The sequence below is a fragment of the Centroberyx gerrardi genome, chromosome 6, assembly GCF_048128805.1.
Source record: "Centroberyx gerrardi isolate f3 chromosome 6, fCenGer3.hap1.cur.20231027, whole genome shotgun sequence".
Lineage (NCBI taxonomy): Eukaryota > Metazoa > Chordata > Actinopteri > Beryciformes > Berycidae > Centroberyx > Centroberyx gerrardi.
The window spans coordinates 18,248,112-18,274,185 of record NC_136002.1 but is presented as its reverse complement, the minus strand read 5'-3'; the positions used below and the strand labels follow the sequence as shown (position 1 = coordinate 18,274,185).

The window sequence follows — 26,074 nt, the reverse complement described above, 5'->3', positions numbered from 1 at the left end:
TACAAACACGCATTCCTATTTATAGTAAATTCATAGAATCATGTCAATGACTGTTGCTTATGGATATATGATGAGGATGAAAGAAACAGAGGAGCTTTTTGTTTAGGAAGACAGAATAACTGTGAAGGCAGGAGAGTAACAGGAGAACTGACCTGGACCTTCGGCTGGTCTGGAGTCTTCAGCGACTTGCTCTTCTCTATCTTGAACAGCTGGGCTTTGGCCTTCTTCAGTAGGCCAACTACCCGCTTGTCGGTCACAGGCTGTTTCTCTGCATGTTTCTCTGCATGTGCCAACATGGATCCAAGAGAAGGGGCAGGGAGCTGTTGTCTGCCTGGCTGCCCTGGAAGGCCTGCTGTCTGCTGGCTAGGGGCACTTTGTTTCTCTCTGTCCTTCTCCCCATCCTCCATCTCTGCTCCCTTCTCTGAGGGTCTCCCTTTCTTATGTAGGCGTCCTTTAGCAAAGGACAGGGGAGCAGTGGAATGGAGCCCACCCCTCTCTGTAGAAGCAGTGTCAGAGTCAACTGACGTCAATTTCTTTCTCCCTGGAGCCTTTTTAGGAGCAAGGGATACCAGAGCGTCTTCCGTGTCCCTCCCATCCACAGTAAAGAGGCTGGAAGCTGCATTAGGAGAGCCGTCCGGTGTAGAAACCTTACTTCTTTTCTCCCACTCCTTCCTCCCTTCTCTCTTATTCTCCTTTTCTTTCTCTCGGCTTTTTTCAGAATCCCTTTCTTTTTCCTTTGGAGCCGATTCCTGGGAAGTTGACGTGCTTCTCTCTCTCCCTCCTTTCCCGGCACCTCGCCCCGTCTCCTGGGCACTGGAAGGGAAGAGAGGGAACAGTTGGGAAGAAGAGGAGGATGTAGTGGATGAAGTAGCCGGATTTCCAGCAGCTCCTCTCCTGCTGTCAGCGGCCCCGTGTGAGGCCAGGCCGAGGGTTTGAGTGGAGAAGGTGCTGAAAGCAGGAGTTAAGGCACTAGTGGCTAGTGGACTGGCTGACACCCCTGGCAAAGAGCTGGGGTTACTACCGGAGACGGAGCTTGTTAGCACGGATAGTTCAGAGGAGCCTTTCCCCACACACATCTGGCCTCCTATTTGGCTGCTGCGTCTGGTCATTGAGTGGGAGGGAGACCGTGGTTGGCCACGTAGGGTGCCCAAGGCCCGCTTTATCTTGCGCCGGAAGGCTTTGCTAGAGCTAGAAGAGGACTGGTGAGGGGAGAGAGAGCCTGGGCTGCTTCCAGAAGATGTCTGCAGGGTGACAGACTCAAAGATCCGAGAGTGGGCCTCACTGGGTGTAAAGCGTGGAGCACGAAGCAGCGGGCTGCGCTTCTGGAGTGGTGCTTCAAAGCGGGATGAGGAGGGATGTTGGTGGTGGGGGTGGTGATGTAGAGGCGCAAACAGACGAGTCCCTGTTCCTGCTCCACTGCCTGGTGCAGTGAACGCAACCGGAGCAGCTCCCCCTCCTCCACTGGCACCTTGGGGCATCAGCCCCACGTCTTCAGCTGTGAGAGGGGGAGGACGGAAGTTGTCAAATACAGGCTTGCGGATGAGGCCCTCCTTGGCGTATTTAGCAGAGGAGAAGTACTGCTGTTCAGTACGGGACAGGGACGTCCAACGGAAGGTGGGCTCTCTCAGGATGGAGCGGCTGCGTTTGTCCTGCAAGCTGGAAAGCACTGAGGGTCCGGAGAGGAAAGGAGTGATGGGGTGAGGCATGATCCAGGGCGACTGGGAGTGGTGCTCATTGACAGCAGCCGCATTGGAGGAAGATGACTGGGGAGGCTGTGGAGGAGTGAGGAGAGGGGGAGGTGGAGGGGAAGAAGAGGAGGAAGCTGTGGATGAAGCTTGCTGGGAACTTATGTGGGTAGAGGAGGACATCAGCACTCCCGTTGCTGGGCTGATGATGGGCTTCTTGCCCCCAGTGGTCAGAGTCCCTCTCCCCCTCTGGCTGAGACCTCCCCGGCCCACTCCCTGCCCTCTCCGGCCTCGTCGGCCCCTTTCTACCAACACCACATGCTCTGGCTCCGGCTCAGAGGGAGGGGAGGGGGGGCGTGAGCTGTGCAGCAGGTTGGCCTCCCTCTCTCCCTGGGAGGACGGGGAGTGGTCCTCTGGCTCTGAAAGGGCCTGTGTGGCCTCTGAGGCCTGGGAGTCGCACGATGAGTCATCCAAGCTGGGGCTGCTGGATCTGGAAGACTCTGCGGAGGAGAGCTGGGAGGAGTGCTGCGACAGGGCGCTCGAGCCACAGGAGGCCGCGCTACTGCTGAATCGCCCGTTGGCGGCGTTGTTGCTGTTGAGCAGACTAGCAGCTGTTGAGGGAACACTGGGGATAGGGGCAGGGGGTGGAGGAGGAGGGAGGGAGTCGATCGGAGCAGTGGTCCCAGTGCTAGTAACAGCAGCTGTGGAGGAGACCAGGACAGGAGAGGGGGAGGAGGAGGCAGCGGTGGAGGTGGGTTGGACAGATGTGGAGACAGACGAAGGGGTTGTTTCTAACCGTGCCATCTTCATGTGGGGTGGCGGGGTTCCAAAGCTACCCTCGTCTTCGATAAAGCGCTTGGGGGTTTTGATGATGCGAAGGGAAACTGTGCTGACCACGGGCATGATGAACTGTCTGATGTTCTTCAGCTGGGTCCTCCTTCTCCTCCTGATGCCAGCCTCAATGGCCCCTGCCCCACTCCCTCCGATGGCTACCGCTTCTTTCTCCAGTAGCTTCTTTTTCTGTGCTCCTTTCTTAGCACGCTGCAGCAGCTGCTTGGCGATGGTTGCATCAGTGCGCTTAGAAGGGGGGACGATTCTGACAGGCTTTATGTGTCGAGGGCTTTGCCTGAGACCAAGTGGCCTGCCCAGCTTGGAGGGAGATGGGGAGGCAGGGGGACTGGAAGAGTCCTGGAGCTCAGCACCGTCCACATTCCTGAGCATGGGCTGCTGAGGAGTGTGTGGGTCTGAGCCTCTGTCCCCTCTGACTCTGAAGGCCTTGTGTTTCCCTTCCCCAGATTCAGAGGAGGTAGACAGCTGGGCAGCAGCGGCAGCAGCGGCAGCAGCAGCAGCAGCAGCGGCCGCCTCAGCTTTGAGCCGCTCAGCGGATGGCGGTCGTCCACGTCTGCGTCGGGGTACACCAGGCAAGGTCTTGAGGCGTGACTTGAGAGGGTCAAGTTTGACTTCTCTCAGACGCTTCAGCTTGGTAACTTTGGATTCGCCCCGCCCACCTTTGGGCAGCTTGGCCTCAGTGTCCTGCTGCTGAGCAGAGCCCAACGGCGTCCTCTTGGCACCCTTTCTGTCCTTCTCCTCCTCTGTGTCCATACCCAGCTCAGACCCAGCCTGCCTGCTGTCCTCCCCTGCTGCATGGCTGCCTGTATGCCAAGCTTTCTGGCTACTTGAGGCTGGGGGACGACCTCTCCTCTTCTCCCCAGAGCCAGGCGGCCTCCCAGGCAGCCGTTTGACCTTCTCAGCCGGCCGTTCAGGGCCCTCTGATTTCCCCTGGGTGGGGGAGGCAAGGGAGGAGGGGGGGAGGAGACCCGCAGCGGCTTTCTGGGCAGTCAGGGCCCGTGGGGGACGGCCTCGGGGCTTCTTCTCCTGTATGGGGGGACCTGCTGATAACACAGAGGGCATTCAATCAGCAAGGCATCGTCAGATACAGACAACAGTCAGACATCTCATAAGCATGTAAGTCTACAGTGAGGTCCCCAATGGTTCAGAGAAAAGCCAAGTGAAAATATATTCATATTTATCATAGGATGAAAGCAGAGCAAAATGTTCCAATGTAACCCGCAGCCTGTAAGCATGTATTGTGTGTTCCAAGTTATATACACGTACTGCAAGTCTTAAAGCTCTGATATACATCAATGAGGTAAAAATATGAAGTTTAAGAAACTCTACCTGAAGAGGCCGTTGAAGGGCTCTGTATTCTTTTGTGCTCAGTGACTGTTCCAAATCCTCCAAACACTTCTTCCTACAAAAGGAAGAAAAAAAACACATTGTTGAATTTTTTGTGACCACACAGTTCTTTTTAGCAATGCTGAAATACAGGGACAAAGCAAGGGTTGATTAACAGATCAACTTTAAAGCGTCCATCATGCTACATTATTGTCACTTGGCCTAGATCTGGGCAACACTTGAGTCATCCTTGAAGTGAAACCACTCAAACCAGACCAAGGCTTCACGGCAATAATGATGTGCTCAATCTCACTTTCGCCTGCTGACTCACTCCAGTGCTTTCATGTTTCTCTTGCTTTTGGGATGAGGTGCCTGCACTTGGACAAGGCTCAAACCACAAAAGACATTTTGAATAGCAAATGTCCAAACACCACTGAGTAACTAACACATCCAAAACCACTGCTTTCCTGTTCCCTGAAGGTAGAATTCTAAGGTGGTTGGTCATACTCAGGAAAGTAACCTTCCTTGTCTAAGACAACTGAAAAGACAGCTAGTGCAAAAACACACAGAACAAAAAAAACTCTCAGAAGTTAGTTACACTGAAAGATTCAGACAGGGAAAGTTACTCGTATAGCAATCTAACTGCATTGCTCTAAATAGGTGTTTTGCTATATGCCAAAACTGAACAGGACAAGTCTTTTCCTTGTTTGTTCCAGCCTGTGGCTGGTGAGGGCACCCTGGCCTGCTGAGTCGTTCCCACACAGGTAGCCATGGCAGCAGTGATTGCTAGGCTGTCTGACACCAACAATGATGTCACCCACCAATAAGGTAGGTCCAGGAGACAGTGATGGGACTGCTGTAGTCTGGGCTCCTAAGAAATAAGTGGCACTCACTGTTGTCTTTTCTTCCACCATAACCAAACAAGATTTCAGCCTAGTTCTGGACTGAGAAGCACTTCAATGGAGAATCTGTTTGATTGTAGGATAACACTAATCTTGTTTCTTTGACAGCACCAGCAATCACCGGTGAGTAAATGAACTTCAATAGAATGAGTGAGTGAATACCTGCCTGAGCTCCCAGGCTTAGACAAGACTTGGCCTATAATTTTCAATCAAGGAAACTGGCCCGTCTATCTGCGGAAACCTCAGCTGCCTGTTATTACTTCAGAGTAATATAATATAACTAGTTGAAGGAAAACCAACAAACAAATACATCCCCATATGCCAGACACTCTTAAGAGTTGATGAGGTCTGGACAACAAAAGGGATATATGAAGGGTTTTTATTTTTTGGCAAAACAGAACAGATCACTTACATGGTAAAATTTAGACATGCAGAGAATCTTCACACACTTTAAGTATATTTGCTATATTTTTTTCTCGAATATATTTTTCTTGTGCAAGTACAACTCAGTAATTACAACTTCTCCAACTTGCCATTGCAACCTTTCAAATGCCGTCTTGTGCATCACAAATAGTGAATCTGTGCACTTTCACTTTTGCTACAATTCTTGCAGAGAACTTGGTGCGAAAGTGATCTGCAGACGTGTCCTTTCAAGACCCCGTGAGCAGAGGAAGAACTGTAGCAAAAGTGAGAGCATGCAGATTCCTCATTTGTGATGCACCAGTAAGCATCCGAGAAGCTACACTGGCAGATTTGAGAAGTTGTAATCATCAAGTTGTACTTGCACTACAAAAAATGTAAGCAAACACATCTTGCTTACAGTTGCAGTAAGTCTGCTGTTACAAATGCATTTATTGAAATATTGACTTAGACATGTGTAAATCTTTTGTGACTTCAATAGATAATAGATGTGGTACTGTTTTCTGAGTGTAAATTCCACTGTGCAAGTTCTGTGTTCTGCTACTAAACAACAAAAAAAAATAATATAGGCATCTGTGAATGTGTATAGACTTTCCATCAGTCTTCCCTCTCATGCCTCAGTAAGCCCTAGGGAGAGGCCAGTGGGCCTGTACCCTCTGAGCGAAGGAGGAGAGAACCAGAGGATGATTAACATCTCCAGGATCCTCTGCCTATCATTTGTGCCTCTGCTCTTCGCGATCAGTGTGTGTGTGTGTGTGTGTGTGTGTGTGTTCAAGAGGGGAGGTGAGTATGTCATTTCATCATGTTTATTTATAGCAGCATGTGGGGATGCAGTTGAGGTCTCTTCGGCCCAGTTTGTAGAGCAGCTGCTGTGCTGTCCACACGAATGTGTGTGCACACACGCATACAGACACACAGAACTGATAAGCACCAGCCAAGGGTTATACATGTCACAATGTGAATAACTGAAAACTAAATGAGAGTATGACAGCTTCAGTGGTTCAGAAGAATACATACTCCTGTTGCATCTCATTAAAAAATAATTCAGCATTTGTGAGCTGCCACAAACCTCTCACTTTCATCATCTGTCCTACATATAAACAAACACAAACAGGCAGTCAGTACTGCTGTTTATCCTGGCAGCCACTACTAGTCTAAGCATCCTCCACTCCTCTCAGTGCATTTGAGCATCATCTTCTATCCTTTCCTCTCCATCTACTTTCTGTCTCCAAGCGTTCTCTCCTCTTCCCCTTTCCTCACAGTAATTCCAGCATCCTCTCCTCTCCTCTCGAGCAAGCTGCTGCTGGTAGGTGTTGTTGCAGAGCTGAGGGGGGCGGAGTACCAGCGGACAGCTCTGACTCGCTGTGCTAGTGTGAGTAGCGCTCAATGACATCACAACACTCTCTTCCACGGGCAAACGCATAAGCGGCAAGCACATTTACACGCGCACACATACACACACACACACACACACCGCAATGCAAGCACACATACCACCCCCCCCCACCCACCCCCCCACCCCTCCTTCTGCGTCAGCCACAAATACACCCCTTTAGTGTGAAACACAAACACACCCCCTGCGCGTGAACTGCACAGCAAGATGTAAACAAGCAGAACATACGAGTGAGAATGCGGGGGAGGGGAGCGCAAGCAAGGAAACGCGAGTGAGGAAAGGAGGAGGGTTGAGGAAAGAGTGAGAGAAAGAGAGACAAGGAAGCAGCATCTTGACCACATGCTCCATCAACAACAGAGGGAGCTGGGAGCTGGGAGCTGGAGCTGGAGCGTCTCCTGGGAGCACCGAGGATGAAAGGGGTTTGGGGGTTCAACATGCTCACGCAGAAGCTAGTTAAATCCCAATCTAAACAGGCCTCCCACACACTACAAGACTCTCCTTTCCTCCCCCTGTTCCTGCTCCTTGCCATGCTCTGAAACACATACTCACTCACTCCCCGCCCACTGGCTCCTGAGCACAGACCAGCCGCGTGTGAAACACAAGGCTCACCATGAGCTCAATAGTAGAGCAGGCAGGCTGGTAGGGAGGCAACTCTAAGAAGTAAACAAACACTGTAGTAGACTCACGAGGTAAAGATCAGTACATGCAGGAGATAAAGGGTTGCTGAGAAGTCCTGAGTTTCTCTTTTCACTATTCTGATCTATTCCATTAGCAGAGGAGGATACAAGGACGGATACATGGATTAGCTACTGCTCAAAGTTCTCCTGCCTCTCTGCTGGTTTTCTGTTTCCATCACCCTCATCATGCAAACCTATAAGTGGTCTTCCTTCCTGCTGCTCTGTAACATCTTATCTAACTGTTCAGTGCATGAATTACGTGGCCCTGAAAAAAGAAAAAAACAAAAGGCTGAGCTTAAGAGGAGACCAATCTGATTCATTGTGGAAGCTACATTTTTTTCTGATGGCACAAGGGCCTGTCCCTCGCAAACTTTAAACGGATGTGTATTTGGTTTGAAGTGCTCAGTGCTGTGTCAATTTGACAGTGCGTGGGCGAGGTGAGAAAGTTAATGGGACTGTTACTTTGTTTCATCTAGATCGCCTGAAGAAGAAATCAAACAGATTATAGATGATGGGCTACAGACTTCAAGTAGACTTTCTCACCAACTGTCAGCAGTACTCATTTGAAACAGTAGGCAGAGAATAAGAGAGAGCAATCACACCAGTGGCTGCACACACACATAGGGGTGTCACGATTTCGATTCTAAATCGAAAATCGATCGAAATGAGCGTTCGATTTCGACCTTCGAAATCACAAGCAGGTTTGCGATTCTCCCAGTATTTTTTTTTCTCCACCCCTGCCTACTTGCACGCATCTGAAAAAAAAAAGAAATAAAAAAAAACATTTCAATGACGACACAGCGTAGCTGCTTGAGAGCGCCCGTTCTATATTTCACTATAGCGCCCAAGAGCACCCGTCATTTTTAAATCGTTTAAAATGTACCAAAAACTGAAAATGAAGTTATCAGCTTTGTTTTATATATACTTCAAGTTGTCATCGATGAACCGGAACCGGGAAATACTGTATATCTGGTGACACTGAGACGTTTGATTTTCCCCGGGTTTAGTCGTCCTCCACCGGTAACGTTAGATCTAAAAATGGCTTCGCCGGCTAAGCGGCACGCTTTTAAAACCTTCTGGAAGCTGTCAGATTGTGCTGTGAGACAGAACCCGACCCGCCGTATGTAGTGGAAAGTTACGAAGACATTGTGAGTTGAAGTCTTTTGATCGAAATCGCTTGTTCTTGCTCGATAAAACAAGACACAAGATGACCTTCACTAAACAGCGGGACGTACCTGCTCTCACCGCCGGAGACGGACGCTGTTTTCCGGGAGGCAGTACGCCGAAGAGTCGGTAGGAGGACTGGCCGGGTTGCAGCGACTTTTATCCATATAAGTTTGGCGACTTTTTCCATATTTGTTTGGCAACTATTATTGTCTGATCTTATTACTGTGTGGGTTGAAGCGCTGGAGGTTTTGTATGTATTTTGAAAGCTTATCATTAGCCAAGATAGGAAGGATCTGTTTTGTTGTCATACTGTGAATGTTGACACTGAAGTAAGGAGACGCCCTGAATCGCCTTGCCATGTATTTGGTACCAAATTAAAGGGAAAGTTGTGTTTTTTTAAAATGGAAAAGCTTTGAAAAAATTTTACCATATGGCCTTAGTGTGGTACATTCAAAAAAAATATGGCAGTTATATCACACTTGATACCATCTTTTTAAAGAAGAATTTGAAAATGTAAATGACAGTTGTCAGGGCATAAAACCAATGATCTGTTGATCTTTACAAATCAAGACTCGATAGTCTAACAATGGCATAGCCGTCAGTGCTGAAAAAAAAAAATGTTTAAATCGAAAATCGAATCGAATCATGACCTGAAAATCGAAAGTCAAATCGAATCGTGGATTTGGAGAATCGTGACACCCCTACACACACACAAACGCAGCTCTCCGCCACCACCGAAACCTACTCTGCCACATCAAGTCGCGCAACTGATCGTTAACTCAGAACCCCTGGGATAGTTGATAAACTTGAAGAGGGCTTAATTAATCTCAAACATCCAGAGAATCCATATGCAGGGTTCGACAATAAGGACTGCCTGGCGGCCTGGAGGCAGTAAGGGATCTTCTTATGATGGCCACATGCCTGAAAACTCCAACAAAAACCACTGGAATTAGCCGGTTGCTCCAGTTCCTCTTTTTTCAGCCAATCCTGGATGGAGGTGCTGCGGCGCCATCCAGGTTGTTTAAATTTCAGGTGGTGCACAAACACGCGCGCATCTCCAACTTACTTGGGACAGTTGTTTGGTCAGTCACAGGGCCAAAAGTATCTGGTATTACCATTTCTCACCCAGTGATAAGCCTGTTATCTTTGCCTCTCTGCTCTGCCATTGGCCCACTATCTTCTCTGTTGTGCTTCTTCTGACCATTCAGATTGGATGCCATTATCAATTTCTGTCAGTTGTTTCTGTAATTTCATAGTTGTAGCCTATATTCGGAACATTTTATAGTAATAAATTACTTAAATTTATTAAAAACCTGGTTATTTTCATTTTTGCCTGCTGGGCGAATGAAAACAACTCTGACCTACTGGCCCGACCAGGCAAGTGGAAAAAATTCTTAACAATGCACCCTGCATGTCTAGAGAGTCTCAATGTTGCCTGTAATTACCATTACAGACAACTAAATCAGTTCTGACTTATTCTTTGAATCCTCCAGAAATAAGCTGCATGTATACTCAAAGTATTTTGAGATGATACTGTACAGTAGCGCTGAAAAATACTGACATAAAATCAAATTGCAATTATTTGACAGAATATCGCAATTGCGATCTAAAATGCAATTAGTATCATCACAAGTTTTTCTTGTCATAAATCTTTTAGAACTTTAAAATCGTTTAGAGAAAAGTGATTTAGTTAAAAAAAATAGATGTGCAGGATTTACTGAGTTTGAGTATGATGAAAGGTTTTTACAAATATTATATTTGATTAATGGACCAAAGATTACCCGCAGCTCTAAAATACCTTGTTTATTAGTCCATTTTGGACAGCCCTCTCTTAAACAATTAACTGGAGCCTCTGGAAATTGCAATAGTTCATATTGTGATTTCGATTTTTTTTTCAATTAATTGTTCAGCTCTATTGTACAGTAAGTCAACTAACAACTTTTCAAATGATGTAGTCAAGATGTTTATATCATGTTTATCCTGAGGGAGAAGAATGTCAAAGAAATGCAGCTTCGCAGTGCTCTTAGAATTAAGAGTTTGAAAACACTTAAAAAAGTAATGACATTTCGCACGAAAGAAGAAAATGGTAAACAAAGCACGATCAACACTTTCACACTTTTTGGGGGGAATTTTAGCCTTTAATAGACTGGTCAAAGTAGAAAGAGACAGGAAAGTGGTCTCAGGCACATTCCATGTAACTATGGCGTCCTGGGTTCGAATCTGGCCTGGGACATTTTGTCACATTTTGTTCACTATAAACTAAAAACCAAACTAAAGACCAAAAAACAATCTTAAATTTTTTTTAAAAAAATTGCTTATTTAGTCTGACTAGCAGCCAAGAGAATCACAAAGTATTCATTTTATAATGATATGAAATAGGGATGCTGCGATCAATCGGCCAGCAATCGGAATCGGCCGATATTCAGTATAAATATGAGATCGGAGAATTCCGATAATGCTTTATAGTCGCCGATTGCAAAAACCGATTGATGAAGCAAAACACGAGCCATTTCTCAGCGGAGTTGGTGTCATTGTCACATGCTAACTCACCTCAAAACATGTCGGCGGTGTGGAACTTTTACAAAGTGTGTGAGACAGATGCAACACAGGCCATCTGTAATGTATGCCAGGACAAAATACCTTGTGGGGGAAGCAAGGTGAAAAATTTCAACACAACAAATTTAAGACGGCACCTTAAGTCGCATCACCCAGCGGAGCATGGCGAGTTCCTTAAGCTGACCGCGGAGAGTGAAAAAAAAAAAGCATGGACAACCAGTAACGTCACAGTCCGTCACGCCCGCTGCTTCCCCTCATTTAATTCTCTGCTTATTTAATGCATCAATTCATCGCATGCCATGTGCGTTTGTTTACATAATGGTGTGCACTCTGCACCGCTGTCCGCGGTGCTGAACTGGACGACGGTCGAGACCCTAACAGCGGAGAGGCAACTGAAAAGTCTTATTTCTCTCTCTCTTAAGAACATTCACTTATACAAAAACAAAGACTGAAACGGATATATATCTTCGGAGGGTGTCTCCATTTATTTAACTCGACTCAACAACACAGGCAAGTGGCAACAGTCTGAGTCGTGTGCTTCGGTTACCTCACTAAATCATGTTGCGCTACCTAGAACGCACATGGTTTTGTTTACATAATGATCAAGTAAATATTGAGGTAGAAAAAAAGAAAATGTGGATACTTTTTAACCAGGACTCAATTTGATGGATGAAATGTATGTAAAATGGAAACTGTTAGACCTATAATACTGCTATACCAGCTGCTATAACAAAACAAAAAAACTATCGGTATGGCCGATCGGTATCGGCAGATATGGCTCATAGACGATCGGCTGTAACCAGCAAATGTTTGGTATTTTTACTTAATAAATGACTAAAACCAATCATCAAAATTATATTCCATAAATTTTCTGTGGATTGACTAATCGATTAAATCAACTAATCATTTCAGCACTAATAATGATTGCAAGGGTTCGAGCCACAGTGTCCTATAATAGTACCTGATAATAATAAGAGTAACAAAATATTCCTCCGACCCCGAGATGACCACATATGACAGCGAAGTGGAATGAAGGAAATAAGCGGAAGATAGAGGTACAGTAGAAAAGATTTCCCCCCACTTCAAGACAGGAGCACATCAGAGCAAGCAGAGGGGGAAAGTATGGAAGATGGGGATGAGATTCAGAGGGTCGAGAGGGACATCAAATATTTCTCTAAGAGATGAGTTTTCAGGATAGGTCCCAGTCAAGTCACACACACCAGAAAGCAAGCACCTCTTAAGCAGCCACTCCTCCCTGGTCTGAACAAACACTTTCTTGACAGATACTAGGAAGCTTTCCTCTTGGATTTACTGTACAGACACTATGCCTCATCCCTTCCTGGAATTTCAATTGGTGATGAGCTCATACTCCTATATGCCCTTCTGATGACACATCGCTTCTAAAGAGTAATTCCAAGAATCAGTCCCGTCAATGACAAACCACAAAATACTACAGCTGATTTAAGTTAAGGTTTCTATCTTATTATTCAGTAATTACAACCTTACTCAGCAGCAAATGACTCTCCCCCCCCCCCACCAGTGTAAATCATGTTGTGACACTGCTTTGTGACTCCCCCATCAGTCCCGAGCAAAAGGTAGACATTTGTTTTTTCAAGTGCCCCAAGACAAAGTGCAACTGCTTCACATTTGCTCTGTGGCGTACACACCAAACAAACACTTCCCAGGACAAGATGCCTCTTCTTCCTACACCTCGCACCCAAGAAGACTGAGATAGTCATGAACACAGGCAAGCAGACTGGTTGGCACGCACGCGCACACACACTCTCTCTCACATGCACACACAAACACACACACAGACTGGCAGGCACACACAGACACACACACCCACCCACCCAAGCAGGCAGTGTGAATTGGAGCTCTAATCAAAATAAAGACAAAGAAGACACGCCTACTCCTAAGTGCAATAAGGGACATAAAGTCTGAGGGACACCCCCCTACCCCCTCCACACACACACACACACACACACACACACACAGAAAGAGAAAGAAAGACGACACAATTGCCGCCTTTCTCTCAGCCAGGCAACTCCTAAAGCAGAGGTGAAAGCCCTTTGCCCGCCTGCTGTAGCAGAATAAAGCCATGGATGGGAGGGTCTGTGACTAATTCTCCTCCCAGCGTTGTCCCGTGGGGAGGAGGGGTCGCCCTGCACCCTTTGATATCCCTGCCTGTGCTCTTTCAGCCGCCTGCACTTTGTGAGAGCTAGAATAAAAGCAGACACAAAGCTTCCTGCTCCAATCCACACGCTGTCTCGGGGATGGGTAAGCGGGTAGGGGGGGGTCTGCCATTTAAATAGGCCAAACACCTGCTGGACTGAAGCCCCTTCCGCTCAAACACACCATTTCTCTCAAACCAGTGGGGCAAAGAGACGTTTGGTTTGATAAATCTATTCAGCTGCACTTTTGTATGAATGATTAAACATTGGTCATAATCTGTGAGTGGAATGAACGCAGCAGAAGGCAAGGTATAATTGACCAAGAATAAAAAGGGAAAACGACTCAAAGTCTGATTAGATGAACAGTGGGGATGGGGGGGAGGGGGGGGCACATTCACAAAAAGTCAACACTGACTGCACTCAGCACCAAAACAAGGAACGACAATTTGGCTGGATCAAGAAAATGAATCTCCAACACACACACACAAAAGCTAACAAATGCCTCCATTTGGACAGCAACAGCCGACAAGCACCCTTTTGAGCCACACCAATAGGCTTAGTAATCCATTCCAAAGTGGCAGCTGTCAGAAGAAAAGTTGCTCTGCCTCTCAGACGGGGCCGTGTGTGTCTGAAGTGGATTTGGGTCTTTCTGCCTGGATGGAAGAAGGAGGGGTGGCCAAGTGTCCGGCTGGCGCTCTGTTCTGTTCAGGGTTGCCCTGTGGGCTCAGCAGGCTGCAGTGAGCCTGAACAATCCTGCCCCGGTCTGGCCAGGCAGGCACTACATCGCCTCTCAATGAAATCACCATGCTGTGTCCGCAACTTCCATAGGCTTCAAGTTCCACAGGGATTTAATGATCCTGTCTGTCTCTCCACATCCCAGATACTACTATATTTTCACTCATTGTGAGTCTTTGGTGATAGGGGCTTCCAGCTGCTTTACCTAAAAGCTGTTGGCCCACAAAGTCTGTTCTATATTTGATGTAGTTAAAATGAAATTCATGTTTCTCCAGAACAGCAAAAGCCATGAATATAAACCAAAGATAAAACTGTGGAAAAAGATGTTATAGGAGATGTTTCCCATATTCTGTAAGGTCTGACTGCTCTGGTGGTTCACACAGTTAACGCCAATATCTAATATATTATGTCCAAATGTGTTCAAGTTCAGAATGATATTTCATAGTAAAAAGTCCTGCTGGTATGTATGTAAATACTACTGTGCTTCAACTAAGTGAACAATCTCGTATGATCAGACTAGAGCAATGAAGCAGTGGTAAATATCCCCAGTCTACTCCCACTGCAATGAACGCGTCGCGTGCTGCTCATCATGAAAAAGGAAGATGGTAGTTCGCTAAAGCGAACACACCCCCACATCACAAGGTCCGTCAAGAAGGGGCTCGTTGTTATTGTAGCCTGCCTGCAAGCGCACTGTCAGTAGCCAGTCTATTCCATTGATCAAATGAAGAAAATTAAGATACCAAACCCTTCCGATATCCTTGTTAGCAGCTTAACATTCAATAGACTGATTTCAAGAATGTGGCTCTGTATCAGACGTCATCACCTAGCATTAGCTATAAACCCGATATTATTTTGGTACTAGCTACGCACTGTGTGGAGAGGGGGAAAAACATGTCCACCTCCCATTTTCCTATGCATCAGCAATAGCCCCAATGGCTAGCGTGGCGTAGTGCGTAGCATGGTAGCTGCTCTAGCTAAACACTATAATAGCATTGGAAATGATTTAGTTATGTGCGAGCTCCACTAACTTTAGCTACAATGCTTAACCCACTGCTTAGCAATATAGCGGCCAGCAGTAAACACGACAACCTCCCGAACAAACCTGTAACTTTACCAGCGAGTACACAGGGAAATAAAGGTCTAGTTTTAGCTGTGAGATGTAGACAGCTAGCTTGCTAGCTAGCCAACTAGCTAGGTTAGCTAAGCCCCGTCCGAAGGTTGACACCTCACTGCAAGCAGACTGCCCTAGAGCTCCTGAAATAAATAATAAGCTATTTAGCCAGCAAACAAACGTTACCCTATGGGAATTTGGAAACAAGTGATTTCTGACGAGCTCCTCTGGGAGACGAGGTAGACAGTTAGAGGCTAAGTTAGCTACAAACCACAATTCTGGTTTCTTGTCCCTTCAAGTTGACATGTTTTGTTTTCAAACACATCACACGCTATCTGGAAGGTCCCGAGCTATTGCATTTTGAGGACACGTCTTTAACATAAATTTGACTAAATATCTCGCTGTGGGTAATTGATTTTAATACAAGACTGTACATGTTATGTGTACACGAAAGGCTCAACTTGTAGGCAACATATGCCCAGCTTTAAAGGCTTCAGTCAAGCTAATGTCAAGTAAGCCAGTTAGTTGCAACTAGAATTGTGCAACCCAGAACAGTGTAGTCACATAGATAGGCTATGTGCTATATGTTAACTATGTGGTATGGTTTAATTAACTAGAAAAACAGATTAGTCTATCTTACACTGCTTATAAGGTGGTCTGGCTAGCAGACTGACGCTAGCAACAATCCGTATAAAGTGTGTGTGGATATAGCCTAAGCTCACACTCCACTGATATATAGAAAACTTTCTTTCCAACAAAACTGTTGAGATCACATAAATCGGAGAGCAATTTGGCATTTGTCTTGTTTCCAGCTACACTATGACGATAAAGGCCAGACAGCCAACTGAAAGTTACTGAGCATCCTGGCAATGACAAGTTTGCTCAGCAGCCACACTTAAGAACAGGAAAAGATGGTCAACATTTGGCAAAGACTGTAACTGTTAGCTCCTCATTTCAACCTAAGAAATGGGTCTCCGAGTACACCTTGTCCGCTGTTGTCTATCCGATGCTCCCGTGTTACCATCAGACTGGTCCTGTCCTGTGCTGTGCTTACCTCCCCGCTGCTCGAGTCACTCGATTCCCCCAAAACATCCCGAAATTTCTGCAGGTTGCTGCCGATAACAGAAGAGACCTGTAGTGCAGCATCAAACCCGGGTCCGAGACCAGCCACGTTAGGGTGGGTCCCCGGGACACTCCGGAGAGAGGCAGTGACCCTGATTCGGCCCGCTCTCCTCCCGGTACCGGAGTTGCTGCTCCCTCCGGGCCGAGCGGGGAACCGCCACCGACAGCTGTGCGCCATTTTACACTCTGCCTGTCTGCCCTGCGATCAGAGAACTCAGTGGGCGGAACCCTAAACCAGCACTCCACATAAACAACCTCCACCAGAGCGCTCTACTCTCACTGGCTGATGCATCATTATCCATGTTGCGGGGCCGAATTGAAGAAACCCCGACAATGCATTTCCTCAGTGCCCCTATTCAGGCTCTGTATGGCTAAATCCAAAACAGGTTCAGGGGCTTTGCCCGGGAAAAGAGCCTCGCAGTTGAATCAAGGATCACAAGGACAAGACCGTTAGCTTGCTGAGCCTGTGTGCGGTTTCTTTGACCAAGAAAGTGGGAGGCATATTTTATGCTCTACTGCAGCCGCCACAACTGCTGTCAAGGAAATAAAGATAAATCAAATACGGGAAACCAAGGCAACATAATAGTCAACTGTATCATAAGGCATATTTTTTTATGGAGATAGATTATCTTAAGAAAAATATCACTGACGAGAAAGTCACTTTCAGTTTGCTGGAGGGAACATCCTTATCCACAATTTTCAGCACTTGCTGTTTACATTTACAACACCATGCCAGTTCATATTTTGAGTCCCAAAGATTTTCAGCTCCATGCCACTGTCACAACAAGACATGTGGTGTAAGGACCGTAACTGCCAAAATCAAAAATAAAGAAAGAAAGAAATAAATGACTCAATAAATAAATTAATATGCCATTAAATGCACCAAAAATAATATTAAAAATAAATGAAGGCATTAATTAATTGATAAAATGTGACATAAATTGATATTTCTGTTTTAATTTGCTTCTGTATTTATTTACCTTTGTATTAATTCCCCAATTTATTTACTTTCCCATTTAATTTTCCATTTTATTTATTAATTTATTCATTTTTACATTTATTTATCTATGTATTTATTTATGTATTATTTTCCCTTTGCATATAAATTCCCCTATTTATTTACTTTCACATTTAATTTTCCATTTTATTTATTTATTTTTAAATGTATTTATTTATTTCTGTGTTATTTTCCCTTTGCATTTTCCCCCTATTTATTTCCCCAAACTTATTTATTTCTGTATTTTCTTTTTACATTTACATTTCTTTATGCATTTCTGCTTCATTATGCAATTGAGGGGGCTGTCATTCAAAGTGTGTCATGGGGTCAACTTTTTGCCTATTGGTTGATCGACGTCAGAGTGCCTATAGATTGACTATACATGCCTTGCTCCCACACCTGTGGCCAGGCTCACTCACTACAGAAATGGCTACCTCCAATCAGGAGATCGCTAGAGAACTGAGGCGCTTAGCTAATCTAGCTGCAAATAATACTGTCAGTCAGGACTATTTACTTTTTCATGTGGACGCTCTGACTGACAGTGTGTTTCAATTAGCGGCATACACAGACACAGAGGTTGACCCTTTTGTTTTCAATAATTTGGAGGAAGTGGCTCATCGCCTGAACATGTCTGTATACCACACAAATAATGCTGGGACAGTTGGGCGCCCTCCTCATATGCTGCCTGCGGAAGCCCTGGAAAGTTTTTTGCTTGCAGGTTTGTCTATCGGTGACATTGCAAGGCTTTTTGGGGTTGGTGAAAGAACAATTCACCGTCGGATGGCAGAGTATGGCATAAGGTGAGTGTGCATGTGAGGTCTCGGGGTGGGTTGCTGTTGCGGTAAGTTACAGGATTTTATGTATTTGTAAGAATTTAAAATTATAGCAAGTGGTGTTACACTGAAATCTGTGTGCCGTCAAAACGTAAGCCAATGTAGCTATATTGTTATGATTGTTGAAAATGTATCTGCAGCTATCAGGGATTGTTTAAAATGTACTTCTGTCTGTCATAGTTTGGTAGTGCACTGGATATTTTACCAACTTTTGTGTTTAACGATACTAGTGCAGTGCCCATTCAAAACATGCCTGTTCGGAACAGGCCGATTGCTTGGCCTCCGGTATTGCTGCTTGCAGCTTTCTCGAGAACCGCTCATCCAAACAACTTCACACTCGACACTGCGCTTCCAGTCGCTTGCTTTGAGCCCTGCTGCTGCACAGTGCTGTTTGCTTGTTTATTCAAAGTTTATTAATATTGAACGTGTCGCGAGTCCAATCCGACACTGTACGTCCTTGGGTCCCCAGCAATACACCCGCCAAGTGTGAAGTAGATCGGACCAACGGTTCTCGAGATATGCGAAGGACACACAGACAGACAGAGATTCCTTGCTTTATACAATGATGTTTATTTTTTAATACACTCTATGGTGCTTTGTTGCTAAATCAGTTGCCTTGTCTGGAGAGATGTGTCCGCTAACGTAGCATGAGAATGAGAAATGGATATGGTAGTTTATGGAATTTCAGTCCGATTAGCATCGGGTAGCGTTAGTGATTTAGCTCCAGTCCCGATGAGACAGAGTTTGATGCAGGCCTGTGAATACGAGGAAGGCTGTTGGCCACAATGACAACAGTTAGCAATCGTCTAGTTAACCAGGTCCCGAAAGGACAAACCTACTATGATCGAGGTTAGGGGCTAGTGCCGTTAGTGGCATGCTAATCTAGCGTTAGCGTTAGCTAAGGTTAGCTCCTCTGGCTCACTTTGCGGACACATCTCCTTACACAGCCGCACCTGTAACGTGGCAAAACTCGAACAGTACTTTGTTTATCGGGGACTCTGGTCACCGCGAACATTTCACTTCTAACGCCAAATGAATGGAAGGGAGTTACTGGCTGATGAGATGTAACATTTCATGTTCTGTCTTTGTACCTAGTCTGGCAACTCTAGTCTTGTAATCAGCTGGGGTTGTGGCAAAAAATAACTAGAAAACTTGAACAACGAGACTAGAATAAATGCTACCTTTCTCGAGGTTGTAATGTCCTATTTTTCTTGAGACTGTGTTTAGAATCAACTACATAGTAATTATTGAGGCTGTAGTTTGTGGTAATGTTACTGGATTGCAGTATATTGTAAGGCGTAGGTATTACTCATGATGCAATATCCTAAAAGATATTTGAGATAATTGGTTGCATTAAACATTGCTATTCCCTGCTATGAGGCCAGCACATCTCAGACAGTCATTAAATAAATATACAAATGTTATAACAAAGTATAAACTATAGTATAAAATAATTTATGAATCAGAATTGCACATTTTACTACTTACCAATGTATATTCTTTTGTAATGGAACAACTGATGACTTCTGTGTTTCTGTTACTCCACAGATTACATCGATGAGTTGATGGACCTCATCTTTGATCACGTCTTCCAGGACCCTGCACCTTATGTGAGCCAGGTTTTGAAGATCCCCATCCCAGAAGACCCGTGCGCCCAGTCTGACAGGCCGTCATTGCAGCTACGTGTCTCGGTTCAATCAAGAGGCAGTCTGAACCCGACGTAGCTGGCAGCATCAGGGAGCTCACAGCATATGCACAGCACCGCACACACTGGTGTCACTACTCTGACCCTGTGACCTAGAAAGCCCCAGCACTAGCTGACAAAGGATCTGTAGGCTAGACACTGAGAAGAGGGTACACATACTGTCAATATATTTCATTTGAATACTTAGTCTCTTCTTTTGTTGTTTTGGTTATCTGGCATGAGGTCAGGTTGTAGTTGGGTGTTTTCCACGAATACATAACAGATAACTAAAAACATCAAATTATAAATCATTTTGGTGGTTGATACTGCACTACTTTACTACACTGCAATAACTGCTGCAGTGGAACACTCCCCTGTGTAAACTCACAGATGTAGATTTTGAAACATAACAGCACCCCATTATGGTCCTGCATAAGCAGTGTTATGTTTCTACATGTGCCTTTTTTATTCCTTTTCTAAAATAAAATAATTTTATTCTGTATGAACAGTCAGTGTTGTGGTTACTTATTGGTTTCACATTTAAATCACATGGGTGTCTACACTTATATGGTGCTTTATTACATTTCAATGACTGAAATGTAATAAAGCACCATGCAAGTGTAGACTGTGTGGGATTATATTACTTATTCAGTAACTTTTGTCCTTTGTCCTATGCCCCTGTAACTAAAAGACTTTTAGGTGTGCTAAAGTTTTTTCTACATGGATGTGTAATAAAGTATAACAACACAGTTATTTTACTCAAATTTATTGTGATGTACAGTATTATCCAAAGTCACATATTGGCCATATTATTTGGCAAATCAATTCATGCACAGAATGCATATAAGAAACTTACTGCTCTATACCTCTAAGCTGTAAGGGCCCATAGTCTGCTTTATAAATGTTCATTGCATTCTGTAGTGAGAACACATTCAAACATACAGGCTCCAGACCAGGATGATCCACCATGCATGTAGGTGGACCCTGAAGCTGATTCATTCTTCTGGTAACCTAGGGAATGAGAAAGGGTAACTCTTATTGAATTTTGCAAGCTTCGTTTATTATTTAGCACAGACAATTTAGAGTAGATGTGAGTACTGTACAAACTAATGTACAGGACAAACAATAAAAGTGTCAACTCTAAAAGTAAGATAGGTAAGATGTTATGTACAGGGGGAATGACCAGCAGGCCTCCATGAGATGCAATTTTTGAATATTTCAGCTATAGTTCTAAAACTGTTGAGCTAGCGTTATAGCTGAATAACACTGGCATAAATTACGACAGTCATATGTCCAAATGGTAGACAGCATGGGACATAACCATATGTTTGCCGGTGTTGTGACTATATTTGTATCCCCTGAAGATGAGTTCTTCTTTTGCACACATCACACATCAATTTGATGTATTTGAATGTAATAACTACATAATGTCTGGTGTGGATTTGTTTCCTATCGCTAGCCAGTACAACGGCAATTGTAAGACACTTCATGGAATAACATTAACGTACAGCAGCTATCCAAGTAGCCAGCGAAAAGCTACCGACACCTACTGTGTTGACGAGCTTACTAGACAACCTCAAACCACCGGCACTGGTGAACTTCAGACTAAAAATGAATCAAGCAAATCATACAGTACAATTACCGTGTGAGACACTCCAGCAGGTAACGTTATATCGTTTTTATGGGATACAAATTTGTCCGCTATGGCTATCCAGAAAGACCACATAGCCGCGGCAACCACATACGCACGCACGGTGAGAAAATATGAACAACGCACTGAAATTTCAACCTACCAGTCAGAGACATCCTGCTGTAACCGTGTCTGTAAAACTTTGGCAGCTGCCTCCTCTTGTTCGGTTGACAGATTCCGCCTCAAAAATGTACGGTTTTACATGTTGTGTCCAGGTTGTGTCACGGAGTTTTCTTCTACAAGGAGCTGCCATGTTGGTTTTGGAGTTTTTCCGCATCTGCACCCTCCCCCCTCATCCAGCCGATCAGGTGGCCAATCAGAGCAGCGCCTCATTATCCTGGCATCCCCGCCCACTCAGAACAGACCGCTCCTTTTCAAACCAAACACTTCTCCTTCCTAGCCTGGCCACCGGTGTGGGAGCAAGGCATGTATAGTCGATCTAGGCACTCTGATGTCGATCAACCAATAGGCAAAAAGTTGACCCCATGACACACTTTGAATGACAGCCCCCTCATTTGCATAATGAAGCAGAAATGCTTCATGAAATAAATAAGTTTGGGGAAATAAATAGGGGGAAAATAATACAGAAATAAATACAGAAATAAAAAAAATAATTTAAAAATGAATAAATTAATGAATAAAATGGAAAATTAAATGGGAAAGTAAATAAATAGGGGAATTTAAATGCAAAGGGAAAATAATACAGAAATAAATACATAAATAAATAAATGTAAAAATGAATAAATTAATAAATAAAATGGAAAATTAAATGGGAAAGTAAATAAATAGGGGAATTAATACAAAGGTAAATAAATACAGAAGCAAATTAAAACAGAAATATCAATTTATGTCACATTTTATCAATTAATTAATGCCTACATTTATTTTTAATATTATTTTTGGTGCATTTAATGGCATATTAATTTATTTATTGAATCATTTATTTATTTATTTTTGATTTTGGCAGTTACGGTCCTAGTAAGTAGTAGGGAGAGGAGTAGTAGTAAGCAGCTAACAAAAAAAAAGCAGCTAACAGGTAGTTAACACCTCAGTGTCTGGAAATACTCAATTGCTAGCTACAGATTTTAGGGTAATTCTTGACTATCTTACTTGGGGAAGGCCTGTATTATTTGTAACCCAAATGTGATCGTTATACTTGGGGTCAGGACCCTATGTTGGGTCTGTCGATATGGGGTCCTTTGGAAAATTCTCAAACAACTAGGAAACGGCTGCCCTGCTGCTTATAGGTCATATCCAACATTTTGTTCCTAACCTAATGCACCCTCTATTTCTACTCACTGCAGATGTATTGATCTGATCTTCATTACATGAACTACAGTGAATCAGTAACTCTATTCAGCTTGGCTACCCTTTGTCCGGTTCTCGGCAAGCAGAAGAAAGATTGAATTAAATGAATTCTTCAAGTGCAGTCGCTAAAAAATGTATTCATCCCCCTGGGGTTTTTGCACATAGACTGGTCAAAATGTTACATCATAGAGGTTGACTGAATGCAAGGCGGGTCTCTAATTTGTTATTCTGTACTTTATACAAACAATTTCCCCCTTAAAATCCCTTTGATGTGCATGAATTCAAAAGTATAGCATAATCATTTAAAGAGATGTCCTCCATTGAGATTGATGGTTTCTAATGGCATGCTCTGCTCCAAAGCGTTTAATTTTAATTAAATTAGAAATATCTTTGCCTAGTATTAGCCCAGGTCCAACATGCAGACAAAATCTAATGTAGAATCTAATTTAGTTTGTTTACAGAAGTAAATACCACCAAATTTCAAGTAATTGTTTTTCTTGTTTAACCTACTGTTGAACATTTACCAGACAGGACAAACATGAGAGAAATGGTGTGCTGCAACTTGCCTATGGTGTCACTAGAGTTAAGGAAGCTTCTTTGAAAGTATAGTTTTATAAATTACTACATATAGTTCACATTGGAAGTTGAACTACAGCAAAGCTACCCTCAAGAGAAATAGATGTTAGCTGAAGTTACTTCAAAAAGTAGTTCAGACTACTTTGTAGAAAATTATTCTATCTACATCTTCAATGTCATCTAATATATGACAGCAAAAATATCACTGATTAGGGTGTTAATTTATTTTTCTTTATTTCAGCCAAAATAAAGTGCAAGGAATGATGACCACACCCTGCCAGAGTAGAGTCTGGAGGTAAACACAAACCAAATATCCCTCTCTGGGTCTGTCGGAAGTGGAAGGAATGTTAACTTTCTTGTAATCACTCCTACATTTTCACTGTCACTGACACCTGTCTGCCAGAAGCTACAGTCTGGACCTAAACCCAAACCAAACAACTAAATTTGGGTTCTTCACAGAGAAAAGAGCAAGGAATATAAATTTTATTTTGTATGTAAACTTAAAAGAAATGAACAAAAGGGTCTTTGTAACACCTGACTTCACATTTAAGGAGGAAATAAAAAAAGAATCAACTCAATCAATCAGTCCATTTCAGGTCTGAACTGTGGTGTCCATTGTGTGCCAGCATGTCAAACAGGATTATCCAGCATCAAGTCATGTAGAGAAAATGAAATGGATACAAATAAATTATATATTTTTTCTCTGAACTTACATCATTGTGTTTCATCTGCTTTTATTCATTATTTTGCTCACAAATGACAGCTGTAATCCATTTATTGTTTATTATATATATTATATATTGCTTATTTTATTTCACCACTTATAAGATTTTCTTATTTACATCCTTTGCATTGGAATATTTATCAGTTTATTTTATGTTTTAGGCTATTTTATTGAATTTTGGCATATATATATATTCCTTTATTTTCCTATTTTCAGATTCAGATTTCCTGTTTAGTATTTTTTGCTGTAATATGTTAATGAAGTCTGTCAATCAAACAGCTTTGGGTGGACAGACTAGAGCAATCGAGTGTAGATCACAAAACAGTCCAGGTGGATTTGTCTTTTCGTGGATGTGCCTGGTGCAGCACAGTGCAGAGGACGGGTTTTACACTTGAGAGGTCAAACGATTGCTTCCCCACAACAACGACCACCGAGTGATGATACTCGAGATCAGTCTCAGTCTCAAGACCACATTTAAAGGGTCTTGGTCTCGTCTCGGAATTGACTGAATGTCTCCTTGGTTTTGAGTTGGAAGACTTGGAAATTTATTTCAATACCAGTTGAGTACACCACTGAAGTGTCATCATAATCACCCTTGCTCACATCATCATCTATATTTCAAAAACTGAGCAGAAATAAAGTGTTTGACACAGTTTTGCTTAATTCTGTGACCGCCTTCAGTCATGTAGTATCTCTATCATATGTCCAATTGTTTTACTGAAATACTTTAATAATGTCTGATTTTTGTTTTGAAATATTCACAGAGAAGCTAATATAAATTTTGAACCCTCGCTGTGATGGCAGATCAACACAATTACAGTCAGGGTCTTGAATTGGACTTTCATTGTTCTGGGGCCAGTTGCTTAAAGCTAGTTTAAGACTAGTTTCAGCCTTGGACAGGTCTTAGATTCCCAGATTGGACTAGGCTAATTAAGCCTGTCTGTTACTTAAATATTAGGACTGACTTATTTTGAGGTAGGAAAGTTAGCCCCTCCCCCCTGGCTAATCTTGAGTTAAGAATTGTGTTGCTATGGCAACAAGTCGGCCTAACTGTCAGAGTGGGAAGTTTAAGTACTGAAGCTGTTTCATACAAGATGGAAAATCCTTGGTTTTTGGAAAGAGCCTGAAGAAGAGAGAGAGTCTTTAGAGACAGAAACATTAGAGATCTACAACAATCAAGAAGTAGCAGGAACAGGTAAATATAAGAGTCTCAGGCTTTCTTCAGCGTTACTGAAACAATTGTGGGTGTGACCCCTATAAACAGCAGCCAGGAACCTGCTGGTGATTACAACCAGCCCGATCATCGCTGCTTGCAGCTTTAATTCTTATGTATATGTATTTGCATTTTCTATGAAGGTTTTGCACATGATTGGTCTACATATATACATACATGCATTTTTATTGTTAGCGTGTAAATCTATCGGTCTCTTATCTGACTGTTACTATCACAATATATGAGATATTTGGTAAATGTATTGGTCACTTATTTGGCTGTTACAATCACACGTGTGATATATTGAGTAGATCTATCGGTCACTCATCTGGCTGTGGTAATCACAGAATGTGATATATTTCCTCCTTTTATTATACATTTTTTCTGATTACTATTTTTCTTACTAATATTTTTCTGACTAATATTTGTTTCTTGTGGATGGTTGTTCGTATTTATGTACATGCATTTGTAGGCTATTTGTTATGGAGATTCTGCACATGATGAGGTTACAGATGTAGACCCACATGCTATTCTTACTGTTAGTGTGTAAATCAATCGGTCACTATCTGGTTGTTGCAATCACATAATGTGATATATCTCCTCTGATGGCTTAAACTGTCTCAGATTTTCTTCATTTCTATTATTTTTCTTATCAGTACTTTTTTTTATGATGCCTGTTTGGATGATTTGTATCAGCTGGTTGTAATCACCAGCAGGTTCCTGGCTGCTGTTTAATAGGGGTCACACCCACAATTGTTTCAGTAACGCTGAGGAAAGCCTAGGGCTGAAACACGTCTGTTTTTTTTTGTTGTTTTTTTTGCTGCTGTGCATCATTAAAGAAGTGATATACACTTATCTGTGAGTGCTGACGACTTCATTTGTTATTTTTGTGATTTTTGGGTTGGCACCCATTACACTCTAAAGACTGTGAG

The 26,074-nt window shown here is 43.5% G+C and overlaps 1 protein-coding gene across 2 annotated transcripts in view; it reads right to left on the bottom strand.

The window, feature by feature from the left end:
- The window catches only part of kmt2a (lysine (K)-specific methyltransferase 2A), a 50,799-nt gene extending 34,504 nt beyond the window's left edge, over positions 1-16,295 (bottom strand). Inside the window, exons 1-3 of one of the 2 annotated variants that reach the window (XM_078283963.1) lie at positions 16,050-16,295; positions 3,864-3,936; positions 153-3,577 (exon numbers count right to left, since the gene is read on the bottom strand). In XM_078283963.1, the coding sequence (XP_078140089.1) occupies positions 153-3,577; positions 3,864-3,936; positions 16,050-16,295 (3,744 nt within the window). The remainder of the gene's footprint in view (positions 1-152; positions 3,578-3,863; positions 3,937-16,049) is intronic. The other variant, XM_078283962.1, reaches the window with a different exon arrangement.
- Between the last annotated feature and the right edge of the window lie 9,779 nt (positions 16,296-26,074).